General features: G+C 39.9%; 1 protein-coding gene across 4 annotated transcripts in view; it reads left to right on the top strand.

Annotated features, from left to right (window-relative positions):
- Window positions 1-1,374: 1,374 nt before the first annotated feature.
- Window positions 1,375-17,378, top strand: part of CUL2 (cullin 2) — a 55,515-nt gene continuing 39,511 nt past the window's right edge. For 2 of the 4 annotated variants that reach the window (XM_076331858.1, XM_076331855.1), the window contains exons 1-4: window positions 1,579-1,658; window positions 4,844-4,982; window positions 11,217-11,319; window positions 13,240-13,334. In XM_076331858.1, coding sequence (XP_076187973.1) covers window positions 4,864-4,982; window positions 11,217-11,319; window positions 13,240-13,334 — 317 coding nt within the window. In that variant the 5' untranslated portion in view covers window positions 1,579-1,658; window positions 4,844-4,863. Of the gene's footprint in view, window positions 1,441-1,578; window positions 1,659-3,078; window positions 3,133-4,843; window positions 4,983-11,216; window positions 11,320-13,239; window positions 13,335-17,378 lie in introns of those variants that run through there. The other 2 variants (XM_076331857.1, XM_076331856.1) reach the window with 2 other exon arrangements.

The following is a 17,378-nucleotide window of genomic DNA, read 5'->3' as shown; positions in this document are numbered from 1 at the left end:
TACCCATGGAAGGGATACAGTTACTAAAAAGAAAGTAAGTTTTTCAAATATGTAAGAATGGATGGTTCAGGAGCATTAGAAGACGAAAAACATATTTCCAGAGGGAAGATGCAAGAAACTGCCACAAGAAAATTCCAAGCGTGAGTTTCTGTAGCATTGCGTGTTAAACCCACAGCTCATTTGGAGAGGGGGAGGAGAAACAGGCTTCAGGAATCAGATGTCTTTCTCCTGCTCTTAGGAATTACAGTAGGTATCCCTCTGCCAAACAGCTTGCAGAGCCATGGTAAATTGATAAAAGAGTTACACTTTTGCACCTAACTTTTTACGGTTTTACACATTTTCTGATGTACTTCAGAACCATTATCTCGTCCATCAGTCCCATAGCCTTTCTTCCATGAAAACTGGAGATGGCTTTAAAACATACGCCGTTTTTGCCTCTAGGACAAGCCTCGGGAAATAGGCCCACGTTTTCCAGCAAAATGGAAGGAAGCAGACTTTAGTTACTGCGAGTTAAGAAGTGAGGAGGGAGTTGTCGGTGCTCTCCAAGCAGCAGATTGCTGTTTAGGCCTGACAGCGCGAGTCCTAGAGGTGTCTGCATAACCAGATATAGGCCACCTCTGACACAGAAAACACATCACGCGCTTCACAGCACGTGAAGACTTCAAACTACTTTGTCTCCACAGTGATTTTACTTGGATATTTCGAGTTTAAAACTTTCGTTGCAGTTTTCCGCCAAGGAGACAGCAACGCCAGCGGCGGGCGCCTTGCCGAGGCAGCTGAAGCACACAGGCGGGCGGGGGGCCGGGGCCGGGGCCCGGTCCCGGGCGGCACCGCCGCTACATGGCGCCTTTTTCACTCGAGCAGGTGCTGGAAGCGGTCTATTCGTGGTCGGAAGTCCCTGCTGGGAGCCAGGGGCAGACGGCCGCCTGCTCCCTCCGCACCTCTCGGCGGCGGGACGGGGACATCTCCATCTCCTGGGAAAACGGGAATCTCCTCAAACGAACGCCCGGGGGAGGGACCCCGCACAGGGCTTGGCCTCCCCGGCGCCTGCGGAGCCGCACACGGGGTCGGAGGGACGGCCTATGCGGCCGTGTCCCGCCGGTTCGCCGCCCGCCGCCACTCCATTTCGGGCCGCGCGGCGGGCCGACCTCGCCGCCCCATGCGGGAGGGCAGCGCGCGTGCGCGGAAAGGGAACCGTCACCAATGGAGGCGCAACGCGTGCGCGGGAGCCCGATGGGACATGCGCCATGCGGCCCCGGGCCGGCCCGCTGCGGGGAATTGCGGCCGCCCGTGCTTGCCGTAGAGTGGGCTGTACCAAACCCCTCTCCTCGAGCGGGGGGGGGTGGGGTCGGAAAGTGACGGTGCGCCGGGACCCGTCGGCCCTCGCCCATCCTGTCGCCGGCGGGGAGAGCCCGGGGGCGGCGGCGCGCAGCGTGGCGGGTGAGGAAGCGGCGCGGCCTCACGGCCTCCCCGCTGCCGCCGCGCCGCACCCCGTCCCCGGCAGTGGCGGCGCCGGCGGAGGGGCGGGGCGGGAGGGGCGAGCGGCTCGGGTAATGGCAGCGCTGTGAGGACGGAGCGGGGCAGGGACCGCGGCCGCAGGGCAGGGAGCGAGGGAGGCCGGCGGGTGGGCGTCGCTGACTCGGGCCCCTTGCCGCCAGGTAACCCCCCTCGCCCGACCCGGCCGGGAGCGCCGCCGGGCTGAGGGGAGGGAGCCCCGCGCTCGAGAGGGAGGCGGCGGTCCCCGTCCCCGCGCGCCGTGGGCGGCCGGGCCGGGCCGGGCCGGCTGCGTGCGGGGGCGCCGAGGCCCTGCCTCCCCGCCCAGGCGGGGGCGTCTCCCGGTCCCCTGCCCGCCGCCCCGCGGGGGTCGCCTCCGCCGGGGTCTGCCGCTGGGCCGGGCCGGGCCCGCCCCGAGCACCCGTCCTTCGGCGGTGTTTGCGTGGTAGCGCCCTCCCCCCGCGGGGGGCCGGCGGAGGGGCGCGGGCCGGGTCCTGCGCTTTTGCCCGGCGGGGAGGGTGTGGTGCGGCTGCTCCGGCGGGGCTGGTCAGCTCTCCTCGGTGTGTCCTCAGCCAGTTTCGCTTTTGTTTTGGTGGGGAGCGCGCGTCCCCTGCCAGCGGCCTGCCGGAGGGGGCCGTGGGGAGCGGGGTCCTCCCGCTGCTGCCGGCGGTGCCGGGAGCACGGAGGAGTGGTGGCAGGCAACGCTGTGAACGTGTTTGGCGGGGGTACTCCTGCCCTTGGCTGTTCACCCACCACTAGCTTGTAATATTATTTCTCGAGATGGTTAAATAGGTTGGAAATTTGGGGAGTGTTTTGACGCTGGCCAAAACCCTACATTTATTTGTGTGAATATATTAAGTATGACAGCGGTATGTTTTAAAGAATGAGGCAATGGAAGCAACATACTTTCATTATCCTCTGGTGTGTAAAAGTTTCAACAATATCTGCTTACCTTAGGGCTTGTCAAACAGGTATGGTTTCCCACCCCTTGAATAGTATAAACCCTACGGTAGATGCTCTGCCATAATTTTTACTATGGAGGTTACTTGCACGCGTACAAGACTTTTAATACTCTAAGCTGGTGAGCTTGCGCACTGCAGACACTGAAGCACAGCAAACCCCCAAAACTCCAGCGTCTTACAGAAAAAGTTATACTGCATTTGTTAGCATGTCTCTAAAACAAGTTTAAATTCGTATTGACATGAAAGTTGTAAGAGAATGCCAAATAACAGTCAGCTCTGTCTTAAACTATTTAAACCCAGAATACCTTTATGAGTATATGGATGCACAGTGCTTCACATATTATTAGGTTTTGGTGATACTAAACACAGCGTTACTGCTTCTGTGATGTATTGTGGGGATGACTTTTTCTTCGCCCTTCCTTCCTCCCTTCAGTTTTGCTTATCTGTGAGGGAGTGGTTATTTTACCTTGGAGGTACCAAGTGTGTTTCAAAGAGAGCAACCTATAACATAACACTCAACTATAGCTTCATTACCACAAGAATTTCTTAGGATTCTTAAAATTTTTGTGGACCATGATTATTTTTTCTTGGGGTCGGATGAGAATACTCTTGTGTTTTCCAGAAGAAGAATATTAGAGCTTTTAGAAGACTACTGCTTCCCCCCCGCCTCCTGGAAGTGAGCTCTACTGTTGTTTACTTCTACTGAGGTTCATGTTTCTTTGAAACATACATCAGTTTGTGTTTTTCATCTTACTTTCTTTGATGGACATCTACTTGTTTTGTCAGTTCTCACTGATTTTCTGTGTAGTAAGCTGCTATTGACATACATGGATTGAAGATTTCTTTTTTATTTCCAAAAGTGGTAATAGCCATGTTGCAAACATAGCAACTTAAATGTTTCTACTGAACTGAAAGTATTTATGCACCACTTACTGAGCTTTAGTTCTTAAAAAAAAATTCCTGTTCATAAAACCTAGGATAATACCACTTCCTCGATATTAGTTGCTACTCAGTTTCTTTATGAAATCGAAGCAAATGTGGGTTGGGTAATACACTGATTACATTTTAAACAGAAGCTGTTGTGTTGCAGGTAGAGGAGAACAACCCTCTGTGGTTCCTGAATTCAAAGCAGTTAAGGAGCTTGGTTAGTTAGGGTGGCATTTTGTGTGCGTACAGTGTGAAAGTTGCATCTGTGTGGTTTCTTTTTTTTTTTTTCCTCTTAAACTGAGAAGCTATATATCCTGCAGTTTGCAAGAACTAATCTGCCTGACAAAAATTAAGAGCCAGTAGCGGTTAAGGTAGTGAGCTGGTTGCTAAGTAGTTTTTTAGCATAGCATTTGATTCTTTCCCTTACAGAGGTGTGCCTTGTGTGCTAAAAGTCTGTTTGTCACTAGCTTTCTTTTTTCCCTTCTGACCTTGAAAATTTGGGAAGACAAGTTAAGAGTCACTTGCCAATCTATTTAAAATGGAAATAGAAGTATTCTTTCCACTTTTTGTTTAGTCTTACAATGTCGTGTTTCTGAGCAGGAATTAGACTGGCTTTGTGCATGGAATGTCACACGTCAGGTCCTTTCTAGATTAGGTGCATAGGACAGAGACAAATAGAAACAAAGAAGAGGCCTTCACAGTTGTATCTCTTGGGACCTCTTTTTTAAAATTACCTTACTTTTTTCCTAGTTTTATTTCAGTAATTTAATGTTTTTCTTTCAATAAATCTCTTCCAGTATTTTTGATACAAAATTACTAACGCATCTTCTGTATTTTCAAGCCATGTCTTATTTGAAAGAATTCACTATTTGTCCTGCTGCACAGTGCAATAAGCTGCACAAGCTCTGCATAATGCTCTGTATTTAGATGTGTTTTCTTTTTGTTATCCTGATCAAAGCTTTTGGGTTTTGTGGCTTTTTAAATATAACACCAAAAATGTCTTATGAAAGCTTGAGGTGAACATAGGCTACAAACTGACAGTAGTAATTTCAAATACTCTGGTAATATGTTCAGTGTGCTCCTGCCCCAAATTCTCTCAGATACAGCTGAAACGGTCTTTGCGTAAAAGTGAACAAACCAAAATTTGCAGGAAAGTTATTTTCTTCGTATGGCACTGTTACATGGGCAGCTTGGTAAGGTGATAAACTTCACGAGGCACGATGTTAGATAAATTGGTGTTATGTTATAGGCTATTCGTGTAACATTGATGTTTCATAACGTTAAAAATAAGGGCTTGTGAGCTTGATTTTGGAGGGTGGGGAAGCAGGGGTGGGTGTTCTTTGTGTTGCTGTATCATGGTGGTGCAACAGTGTACAAAGTTTAAATTGAAAAATTCAAAGGAGATGTATTTTTTTTTAATGATTGTGCAATGTTGTCTGACATGTTTAATTCTTCTACAGATTAACACTAAAGCCCCACAATGTCCTTGAAACCACGAGTAGTTGACTTTGATGAAACATGGAACAAACTTCTAACAACAATTAAAGCTGTTGTTATGTTGGATTATGTTGAAAGAGCAACGTGGAATGATCGCTTCTCGTATCCTTTAAGTGAAAATCTGACTTAATGTGTTTGTATGATGTGTTTAGCATGGGGTAGGCCTGTGTTATATAACAATTTCAGTGTCTGGATCAGAAGCCTGTTGTAAGGTTGTATCTGTTATTAAGCCTGTGGGTCAGTGGATAAGTTGAAAGGGATGGGAAATTCTGCTGATTCTATTCTATAGATTCTAAATCATAGAAATTCTGATTTTCTACATTAAAATCACCACGTTAATAAAAAGTAAACCGGTCTGAGTTTTACAGCTTATGCTATAGCTGTTAACGAAAGTACATGCATTGAATTTGCCCTATTCTGATAATGCATTTTTCTTGTATGCTTAAGTGTGTGTGTAGCAGGGGAAACACCTAAGACAGAGAATGCACATCTTTAAATTTGGGGGTGTGGGGGGTGGTGAGGTTGTTCTGTTTAAAGATGTTTCCCTCTTCTTTGCACTTCTAAGTGTACTGATGACGACCATATTAGACATTTCTATGGCAAGGGTTTATAAAAAAGCCTTCTTCCTTTCCCTCCGCTGTTATTGCCTCTCTATTCCTGACAGTTGAGCTATGTTTAAAAATAATTACTCTTTCTAGCTGTGATCATATGGTCTTGCTGTTCAAGTCACAGCTGTACATATATTGTTGCAGTGAAAGGTTTGCATTTTACATGTAAAATGTAATCTTTTTACAAGATTGAAGTTTCAGTGAACAACTTCTTTTAAAAGAAGTGTAGCTATTCTAACCGGTTATACTGTGCCCTTTGTCTATGCATTCATTACCCGTTACAGTGTGGTGAATAATTAGAGAATTTTAGGAGGCTTTGCAGCTGTTCTGCAGCAGTTTGACTGAGTTTGATTTAATTATAGGGGGGGAAGAATGGTTTAGAAGAATTAACAAATCAATAAATAAGTCTGGGTGAAAAAAGAAGCTCCTGAGAAGATTCTTATACATAGATTTTTACAACATAAGCTTATTCTGTGTGCAGGAGCTAGACTCTGAAGTCTCTTCTCTTTCTGAATGTGTTACCATTTCTCAGAATTGCTTTCCCATGTGCCTGTGTTTTAAGTGTGTGCATGTCTATAAATACATAAGAGAAAAGTTTAGTTGCTCATAGTCCTTGTGGAGCCTTGTTCTATGGTGCAATAATCTTTAAGGAGCTCTTTCATTTTAAAACTTTGTAATTAATTTCTGGGGCCATGACTCTTCACCTTGTATTGGAGTCAAGGTCAGATGACTCCAAAATTTACAGACTTCTTGAATTAATTAGTTGTGTACTTACATGCCGACAAATTGTGCTGTAGTCGTTCTTTCTAAGCAGTCTTTAAGAACTGCATATTTCAGTCTTTAACAGGTGGTTAACTTCTGTAGCTTAAAACTCTAAACATTTAAACAAGGGCACCTAAAATAGGTTTAAATCTAAAATAATAATTGAATGAGATGTTGGATTGATTCCTCTTGTCACACTGTATCACTGAGAACTTCTTATGTGGAGGCCTTGTACACAAGTCTGCTGTTGATCCTCCTTTGGGATTTACTCCAGTTGATTGAACATCAGAAAGTGAACGCTTATGAATAGCAGACTCAGGAAGCAGTCTTGGAAGAATCATTCTTAAGACCTTACTTACTCTCATCTCTTAATTATTGGAAAGTGGCACTATTCGTGCCTAATTTGGCACAGGCAAGAGCCTTTTGGCTTATTCTCTATGGCTGAATGGCCTGAGGCACTTGTGTGACTTGTAACTTCCAGCTTAAATGTTGATTGTTTAGTACTTCTGCTACCTTTAACCAAACTGTATGTTTTAACACAAACTGCTCATTGAGTATTCAACAACTTGGTGAAACTGGTAGTTCTATACAGCTGGTGTGAAAGCTTTCTCCAGCTTTTAAATATATAAAGAAAACTAAAGTATTAATGATATATTTTAGGAAGATGTGTCATTTAAAAAATACATCATCTTGTTCTTTGTTAGCTTTTTCTTCTCTGTTAAATTAAATTTAATTGGAGTAATGTGCTTCTAAGCATCTACAGGGGATTTAAAGGAAATGTCATATTAACTATTTTTTTTGCTGCTTAATAAGCACAATAAAAAGGTGACAAATGATTTGAATTACATCTTAATGAAATTCATACAGGTTATTTTACTGACTATAGTACTGCTTGATCTTTGTAGTTTATAGTTGAAACAATGATGTGGAAACAGAGGATAAGATACAGCAAAGAATCATGATTTCAGTCTGCAGCAGTGTATTCTAAGAAGTGTTTGCTTTCTCCTGTGCTGCTTGAGACAGCTGAGATCAAATGGTGTCTGCAAACTAATAGTATTTTAGGGGTGAAAGTCCTGTACTTTGCATATTCCACTTCTAGAACTAATTTTTACCTCACTACTTCCCCAGAACTTGTTTGTCTTGAATATTATGTTTTCTTTGTAACTCTGATGGTAATTTTATTGTTAAACATAGCTTATCTTTAAATATAGCTTATCTCAAACTTGAAATGCTAGAATGGCAATGGGCTGGGAACCACAACTGTGTAAGAGTTAAAATCTTATGGAAAAGATCACTTGAAAGACCGTATGTCACTTTATTTAAACTGTGAGTCATCTTGAGCCACCTTTGACCTTCAGATTTCCTTTCAGGTTCTCTGCAGAAAGAAATGTTTCTGGAGTCGTTTCATTGTCTAGTAAATGAGTGACAGTTATGTCTTTCTATTTGAGATATTATTTACAATAATTTGGTTATTATGAATGCTTTGTATAACTTTTAAGACTTTGCTTCTAACTGTTCAGAAGGCTAGGGAGTGCTCTTTAAGTTAAGAGGCTGATCAAGCTTGATTAGAGAGTGATAGTTCATCTATACTTTGATAACTACCTTTTAGCAGTAGAACTATTTTGAACGGGTAGAACACCAGGATCTTCCTGTTGTTGTCTTGGGTTTTCCACCAACCAAGTAAATAGGGTGAACAGTACCCAGGGAGGAAGGTAGCCGTACTGCAAACAGAATTATTTTAAAAGTATGCAACACGGCCACCTGCTTTTTTCAGTTTTTCTGCATGTTTGTTCTCCCTCCTCTAATCCCCCATTTTACAAGGATCCTATGATGAACCAGAAACTTGTAAACATGTATCTTTAACATAAGAACCAACCCTAAGAGCAGGAAGAGTTGGTAAAGTTCATATGATCATGATTCTTTTTGACTGTGAGTCCTCAAGTGCTGTATGAATATTGATTCTGTTACAGAGGAAGACCAACAATCACAGAAATTTTCCAAAAGCGCTGCTTTGGTCTTCTGGAGAAGATCTGTTCAAAACCTTCTGCTAATATATAGTCTTAACTAGATGCTTTTTTAAGCCTGACGGTAATATTTGTGAGCTGTCGTGGCCCTTGGATACAGTATTTTCTTGTTGATGGTAATTTTTTTTTTTCCTTAGTTTGGAATTGCTTCAGTTTCCCATTGCTGGGTAATGCCCCTCAAATAGCAACTACTGGAGCACTTAAATCGCACAAGGCTTTTGATGTTCTTGTTCTCAGCACAGAGTGAAAGCCCCTAAGCAGCAGTTTGGCTTCAGCTTCCTTTGACCTTTCTCACCCTGCAAAACTATGTGCTGAACTGGAAGGACAGATGGCTTTCACCATTAAAGATAAATTATTGAACAGTAAAGGCTTTTTCCTGATCTTCCAAGGGACAGCAGCACAGAAAAAAATTTGCTTTAAGTTTATGGAGTAAAATGCCAGTGATGATTAATGATTCATCTCCCCTCAAAGATTTTTTGTTGTTGTTGCTGGTTTTTTTGTTAAGAGATTCACAACATTTTGAACACGACACTTAAATTTGGATTCTGGACTGAAAGATATAGTTACATGAATAAACTAGTACAAACTGAGCAAGAATGTGAACTTCTCGTAGCAAAGCTACTCTGTAATATGTTTTTGAGACTCATGGTAGCTCTTTTTTGTAGAAATCCAGAGAAACTTAGTATGCAGCAAGTAGAATTTGGTGTTGATTTTTATAATTTGGTTGATACAGGAAGACGTGTGAGGTGCCTGTGGAAGTGCTTCTGTGATTAAGTTGGTAGTTTAATTTCAGCAGGTATGCAAACTTGAGTGTCATATGTCAAGGAAGAATACTAGATTCAGCTTTCTTCATTTGCAAGAAAATTTGTCTGTTCTCTAGAATAAGGAAAGGCATGTTTGGAAGATGTGCGTTTTCATGAAGGAGTACAGATGCTATTTTCGTTCTTAAATAGGTTTATTACAACTAAGAAACTTGTTTACAACAGTCAGGTCGTCTGGACTCCTAACACAGGAGTCCTCTGGGGCACAGAGGCTAGATAAATTCAGAGATATTTGTTTGCTGCTTTTGTCAGATAAGTTGCCGTTGTTATTTTTTTGTGCCGTTGTGGTGAAGATTGCCTGCTTCTGCTAGCTTTGAAGTAAATAGTTCTTGCAGCAGAGATCCGTAACAGTTTTGGTGATTCAGATAGTGTAGTTGTGGATCTAAAGAGAAAAGTCATGTCCCCTTTACTTGCGAGTAGATTACAAAGATTTCTAATTCTGGATTTTACTTTCTCAGAAATATCTTATTTGCATAGTGAAGAGGCTTGTGAACTGAATGATATTGAGGATGCGTTTGACTACGGACCATCCTTAAACTGACAAAATTTGTTTGGGGGCGGGGGAGGAATGTTAAAAAAAAAAACCCAATTGTTCTTTACAATCTGTTTAAGAAAACCTTTCATTCTTGACTACTAATTTAATTGTTTTGATATTTTATTGGTCATAATTTTGTAAGTTGGTGTAATGTAATGCTAGCTACTGTTACAAAGCAGTGAGTGTTGCCTGTTTTGTTTGTTGGGGTTTCCATTTAATGCTTCTTACCATTCCAAGGAGAATTCTGATAAAGATTATTTATGTGGATGAAATAACTGTGCTCCAGATTAGACTCTGATTAGGCTCTCTGAGATTCCAGTTGCCAAATAAAGGCTTTTTCCATTTAGTTGTCCTACATCAGTATCTTCTCTGTTTTGAGTAGTACTTCTATATAAAAACTGAAACACGCTTTTGGGAAAAACTGTGTGATGAAAGCTTGAGGCTGTTCTGTAGACTAAGCGGGTGACTTGTCAACTGCCCTTATGTCTTCTACCTCCTTTTACACAGGAATGTGCTTTTTTAAGGTAGAAGAAAGCTGATCTTTTGTCTTCTCTTAATTAAAGAGCTTACCTTAAAAAGTAATCTATAGTAAATCATTGTATCTAGCATGGCTGGTTTTATAAAATGCCTAGAGTTAGTGGATAAGCATGACAGTTTTACATAATTTCTGCAGAACTAGTTATTTCCCACAGTTGTTCACCTGAAGCTTGACTTAATCCTTGCTTGACTTTTCTGAAAGCAAAGTTCTTACTTTGTCCGGAAAAGAATTTATAATTATCAAGTGACTTTTTTTAAACTTGATAGAAACCTTACAAACCAAAGGTGTAGCTCTGCAAGCTACTTCAGGGACAAAACCACCTTAAGGGGTTTAACTTGCTCACTTGCTTGCTCACTTTGCTGCTGCCCATTTAAGTGAGCAAGTATAACTGTTTTGTGTGGCTGTGATCTAAACAGGGTTACTGAAATGATAATAATGGTTAAAAATAAAACGAAGTTTTTGCATCCACACCACCATTGTGATGACTTAATTTCCAGTGTCCCACAAAATTGTTTTACCTGTGGAGTTGGGGGAAATATGCAAGGGCAGTAAATTGTTTTGGACTTGGGGGAGGAAAACTTGGAAGTTGGCTTCACTTCATAGTTTGCTCTGCTCCATACTTGGCTGATCATATTCTTAACCTAGTTAGTGCTTCTTTCCATTATCCAAAAAGAGTCTCAATTTCACTTTGCAGATACAGGAGAATTTTGGATGAAACTTCACTTTGAGATAATCATATATTATTCATAGATGGCAAATAAGTGGTAGAAGCCATGTCAACGTGGGGCTACCAGAAGTTCCAGGATCTTAGCTCTAACATTCTCTTGCCTTCCACTACTTGAAATTTATTATTGACGCTGAAAACTTAGATTCTTCACAAATTGGGACTTACACTGATTTCAGAAAATGATCCATTTTATCTTTTGTGCTCAACTGTAAAAAAGATCTAAAACGTGTGTGTGTGAGGAAAAAAAGGTTCTGTAAATCTTAAATTTTGTTGATAAGTTTTCACACTTTAAGCAGATACAAACCTTGATTCTGAGCCCAGAGACATTTATGCTTTGTGTGTGGCCTATCCTGAACCTCTTGGAGAGAGACTTTATACTGAGACTAAAATTTTTTTGGAAAATCATGTACGCCATTTGCACAAGGTAACCTATACAGTTACTGATGTACATGTAGGTATTGTTTGTCCTTTTTTTACTTTAGGGAGGGGTTTTGTTTGTTTTGTATGTATGAAGGTATGCAGATTTTATGAGACTAAATCACAGATGACAGAGTTCCAGAGACAGAATATATATATCTACATATCTGATATATGCAACGCATGTATCGCACAACACTGTGTAGACAGATATATAGATATCTATGTGCAACGCAAAAGAAGGAACTTTCTTTTTTAAGCCAACAATTATGGTTTATATAAAATATTCATTGTTGTCTTGAAAAGTAAGTTCTTTCTTTTCTGTTGAATGCTTATAATCAAACAAGTTACAGAAATGTCTTCATTTTCCAAATGCGCTATATTTTGTCATTAGCCTTCTGTTACAGTGTAAAAGTGTCTACTCTAGCATCTTGGAAACTGATTGTATATACTCTACTCAAGAAAACTTCTGAAATATATGGGAAATAAAATAACAAAAATGCTTGGGAGGGGAGGAAGTAATGACAAATTATTTATTATGACAGATAACAATACTTGAATACCCATATAGCTGTGAATTAACTTCTGTCTCATCAGCTAAGACACCTAATTTCAACAGAATCATGATTCATCATGTTGAATATATAGGATGGGTGAACAGTGTCTCCTTGTATTTCAGTAAAAAGAGAAGTAGATTTAAATAAGATGTCCACCTGTCTTTGGTGTCTGTATAGGGAATGAAGAATTGCAAATTCTGGATAGTACTGCTAAACAGCTTGATGCTATTTTCTGAGCTTAGGTACCTGTGTATTTGACAAGATAGGCTGGGTATCTTAATGGGTAGTTCCACTGGTTGCAGAGAGGATACCTCTGATGCTTTGGTAGACTAAATCAGTTTGCTAAACTGGCAGACAACTCAGCCAAAAAGTTGTTCTTCATTTATTTAGTGAGCTGAATGAGCTCACTTAGGCTAATCAGGCAGGTGCCAGCACAGTAGAAGCTGTGGGAAGTAGCGGAAAGCATACATCCGTTTTTTAAATTGGCTATCCACTATTTGTCTTGGAAATAATGTTGGAAAACCTTCGCAAAATTCACACTGCAGAGGAAAGCACTCTCGATTCTGTTTTGTCTACTAGCTTTCCTCTTTTACATTATTTTTGCATAGGCTTCCTTGCTGCTTGAGCCAGAGTTTAAAATTACATACCCTAGAGAGAATTAAGTTGAATTCCTAGGATCTCATCCTCCTTCACAAATCATACTAATTTGTTTAAATTGTTGAACTTATTCCTTTGAAATATGCATATGTTTTGAGAAGTTCAGCAGCAACTTCTTGGATGATGATTTGCTTAAATTCCAAAAGATTTGGACCTAGATTTACAGAACTTAAGACATGTTTAAGTTTGCACATATCTGTGCTTTGTTAAACTTGTTTTATTCTAGGATTCTTGGTAAGTATAAGGGCTTGTCTAACCAGTAAGGCATACTGATTTTAAGCAGTTATAGTTAGGCAACTCCTCCAGTGTGCATGTGGCTGCATGAATTTAAAATTGATTTGTGTCAGTGAGGAAATAGTTAAGCGAGTTATCCCACCAGTATGATGTGAGAATATGAACTATGCTTATTCGAGCAAGTACTTCTGTAAAGACGAATAGAAAATAATACATTATAAAGACTGTTCTTTTTAAATGCAAAATAAAACAACTTCAGGTGTTGGAGCTGGCTTACCAAAACTTCGTAATATGAAGATTTGTTAGTTTTCTGGTCATTGCAACAATGCTATTTTTAGACCAGCTAAAGCTTAGGTGTGGTCTTAATTTTGAAGCTGTGATTGTTATTCCAGAATGATAATCTTGTTATAACTTTCTATGTATGTATGCTATGTTCATACTAATTTTAGCGGGGGGTGTGTGTGTGTGTCTTCCTTCAGAGAGTTCTGGAAGCTGAAGAACAAGTACTGGTTATGTATCACAGATACTGGGAAGAGTATAGCAAAGGGGCAGACTATATGGACTGTTTATACAGGTAAGCTTTGCAAATGAGTTGTTAAAGTTTTGAAATTATTACAATGATCTGCAGCTTAAGTCTAAGAATGTTGCTTAAAGAGAGCAATAGCTGAATATGCCCCACATCAGTTTTGGAGAGAATACAGTTATGGTAGCAGAACATGAGAAAAAAGGAATAATGCTCCAACAGTTTTTTCTGTGCACTGCTCCTTACCACTGAAGTAATTATCTAAGATGATTCCTACTATTCTTTCATTACTAATATATTCTACCCCTGTTTCTGATGTTGCAGTGCCAAATACGTTGGTGCTAATCAACCCTGCAGTGAAGTAGCTCATAATCCTAGGTGTTCCTCTACAAGGATGGCATTGTACTAAAGTGTCCAGTTGAACCAGCATGGTTTGTTTCAAAGCTTAGCCATGTACCTTGGCAAAAACACAGCTCTCTCTTCTAGAAGAACTTTTCAGACAAGGCTATGTGCTCTTTGGGTCCTTTCTTTTCAGGTGTATGTTTGAACTGCAGGGATTGGAGAGGGAGTGAAAATTTCTCCTTGTTTCTTTTCTGAGAACTTCAGAAACTAATAGACTGTATACAGGCAATCGATTTTACAGGTTTTTTCAGTAGATTTACAAATAAAACCACAACTAACCCCTGTTATTTTTGTACTTCTACTGTTTCCTGAATTGCAAGTGTGTTTCGTTGCTACTAGTCACAGCTTAAGCATATAAAACTCACCCATTCATGAGCTGCCAGAATTATAACTATATTGAGATGGCTTTGGATTTACTAGGATTTGGGTTTTAATTCCACTCTGACTGTAGGTTGAACATTCTAGTGTCCATTATGCATGTGATACCCAGCAGGTAAATATGAGGCCTGCTTAATATTGTACTTATTTGATGGTATGATGTGAGGATTTACAAAGGATTCCAAGACCTTTACTATTACATTAGGAGATGTGTGTATGATCTTGTAGAATCTATTAAATTTATCGCTAGCAGACTGAGAGCAAATGTAACGGAGTCCATCCTGGGCTTGCAAACTTTAGTTCCATAACGTGTCACTGACTTAACCGGAGAGTTGATATAAGGGGAAAAAAAAATGCCATTTAATGTGTATGAAGCTCACTGATTCTGCTTTGTGTAACAGTTTTTCTGAGCACTTGAGTGCTTCTGGTCCTAAACCAACAAATTAAAATACTTCTCCAGCAGTGTGAACCTGATTTTTTTTGTTTTACGCAAGCTAGGGCATTTTTTTCCAGACAGTTATGCACACGAACGAACCTGTACATATATATAAGCTCAGTAGAGTGGTATTCATATATCAGTGAAGCCAAGTTCTTAAACTCTGAAGTTACTTATTTCGTGCCAGCTCTGCCCATTCTAACTCTTCTTCCTGCTTTGCATATGGTGTTTTGGTCCAGAAAATGTACTTTTTAGGTGTTCTGTTGGAAATAATTTTACCTCAAAGTTACATCTTTCTTTGTGTCGAAATTCTGAGTTTTGTCATATACTATCTTTTTTAAAAGTCTCTAAAGGGTATGACTTTGTGAAAGTATGATTTTTCTCTTCAATAATAATAAAAAAGGTACATTGTAATGGGAACTAAAAGACCCTCTCACATGAAGGCAAGAAATAATTCAGTGCTTGATTAGTAGAGTCATAATGACTTTCATGCATTGGAAACACTTCATTAAGTATTATGTCACTTTTTTGTTTCTTGAGAGAATGTTTTGGCTGAAAGTACTTCTGAAGACCATAAGAAGATACTCTGTTTTTTATAAAGCAGTTGGAGTTCTTTTCTTACTTGCATGCCTGCTCTCAAAAAAGTACCATAAATTAGTCGACACTGTTGTATCCCAGAATCTAATTTGTATAATTCTTCAGCAGTGAAAACCGATTACTCTTTACAGCTAGTAATCTTAATGTTAGTTTTAAATAGGTTCCTTTAAAATTTAAATAGGCTCGCATCTCTGCTTCTTAAATGTTCTACCCTGATAGGTAATATTTGAAATACTACTACTATGTGAGACGCTTCACTTTTGAGCAAAATTTATAAAATGTGAGACCAATCATGTGACTGGCAATGCAGTCAAAATGTTTTCTTTCTTTGGTGTTGGTTTTGGTTTGCTTTTTTTACCCAACCCTCTGGGTGTGTTTTGCTCGGAAAACAAATTTGGGTTCAGTTTGAAAACTAAAATCCCATACATGCTTGGCTAAATCAAGATGATAAAACTGATGGAATAAGGAACTCTTGCTGTTAAATAAACTTCTTCAGTTGTTGTTTTTGTTAGTTCTGATGATAAACATAATAGATAAGCCCCAATGTCCAGCATTATTTTTATCAGTGTCCTGGTGCTGTAACTGTTTTCATAGGTAATCGTATTTGTAAAAAATCTGTTTTGTGTACCTTTATTTCAAGTAACTGGAGGGTTTTCTTATCCAGCAAATTGAAATTAATTTAAATGATTTTAAAAAAAAAAAACAGCTGAAGTTTTAAAATCTACTCATAATAAAATCCTGAAAACTAAACACACAGAGTACAGCTTTTGCTTTGTTCCATTTTGTCTTTTTTTTTAAACACTTGTAATAATACTAGTATATTAATGTATAGTAATTTTTAGTTCTTTAGGCTAATCTTAGTTCTCTTTCTTTTCATACTTTTATGTGAGACATCTTCCTTCCCTTTCAGGGAAGGGAAAACTAAAACTTAAACTTCATCCAGTTTTGTCATGATAGGAGTAATTTGTATTCTGATTCTAAGCATAATATCACAGTAACCTGTAACACAATTCAAACTGATATTAGTTCCAGTCCCCTTCTCATTTTTTAAGTGTTAAGAAGCTGCTGCTCTTAATCTTGCTTACTAATTATGTAACAATAAATATGGGTAAGATTTAAACAAACAAGAAGTCCCATCAACATTTGAAGCCTAACATTAATGATATTTTTCTATTGAAACTTCTTCCACTGAAGGAACTACCTTCATTTTAGGCTATAGTATTTGGTAGCCCTGGGAGGTTTACTTCCACATCAGATACTTACTATTGGTCTCATCATTTTGATACAGCTGTTGGATTCATAAAATTTTATATCTGCAGTGCTTTGTCATAATGAAATGGCTTTCATTTATTAGCTAATCCTCAAATTGTGGTAGATGACTTCAACCCTATTTTACAGATCTGTAAACCAGTGAATACTTCATTTATGCTTAAGAGTGAATCAGAACAGATACTGGATTATGAAATTTTCCAGTGCTGAGCACTTGTATGTGTACACTACTAGACAGGTTAAAGCAGTCTGCTTGTATAAAGCACAGTGGTTCTGCTGCTTTTAGTATAGCTCTTGTGAAGTCACCATTGCATGTTTTCATTGAAACATTTTAAAAAGAAAAAGTAGGTGCAAACAAACCTCTGAAGGTCATCCATTTCAACCTTTTGTTCAGAGTAGGGCTAGCTTCAAAGTTAAACCAGGTTGCTTAAGGTTTTGTTGAGTCAAATTCTGAGCTCCTTCAAGGACAGAGATTTTGCTGCCTTTATGAGCAGCCTGTTTGAGTGTTTCATTACTCTCATTCTAAAAAATTTTCCTGTGTGTCTGTTTGGAATTTGTCATGCTGCAACTTGTGTCCATTGCTTCTTGTCTTTTCTCTGTGCTCCTCTGAGAAGAGTTTATCTTCATCTTATGTATGTCTCATGCTCTGCACCCTAGCTATTTCAGTGAGCTTTCTCTGTGCTCTTCCATTTGTCCAGATTTGTTGTATTTGGGTACTGAAAACTGGTTGTAATATTCCAGGTATGTCCTCACAAGTGCTGAGGGAACAATCGCCTCCCTCGACTTGCTGATACGCTCTTGCTAATGCAGCCAAGGAGGTGGTTGCTTCACTGTCGGCTCCACACCACAAACTGGTAACTTAGTATCCACCTGTGAGGAACACTGTTCACAACTGGTCCCCGGGTAGATTTAGCACTGCTGACCATATGAATGCACATGGAAGTTACTGAAAACATTAATACAATTGCTAATTCCTATTATACGATAATGTACCCATTTATAACTGTCATGTG

This window comes from Aptenodytes patagonicus, chromosome 2 (genome assembly GCF_965638725.1).
Source record: "Aptenodytes patagonicus chromosome 2, bAptPat1.pri.cur, whole genome shotgun sequence".
Classification (NCBI taxonomy): Eukaryota; Metazoa; Chordata; class Aves; order Sphenisciformes; family Spheniscidae; genus Aptenodytes; species Aptenodytes patagonicus.
The sequence above is the reverse complement of the archived record's forward strand: the minus strand, read 5'-3'. Positions and strand labels throughout refer to the sequence as shown.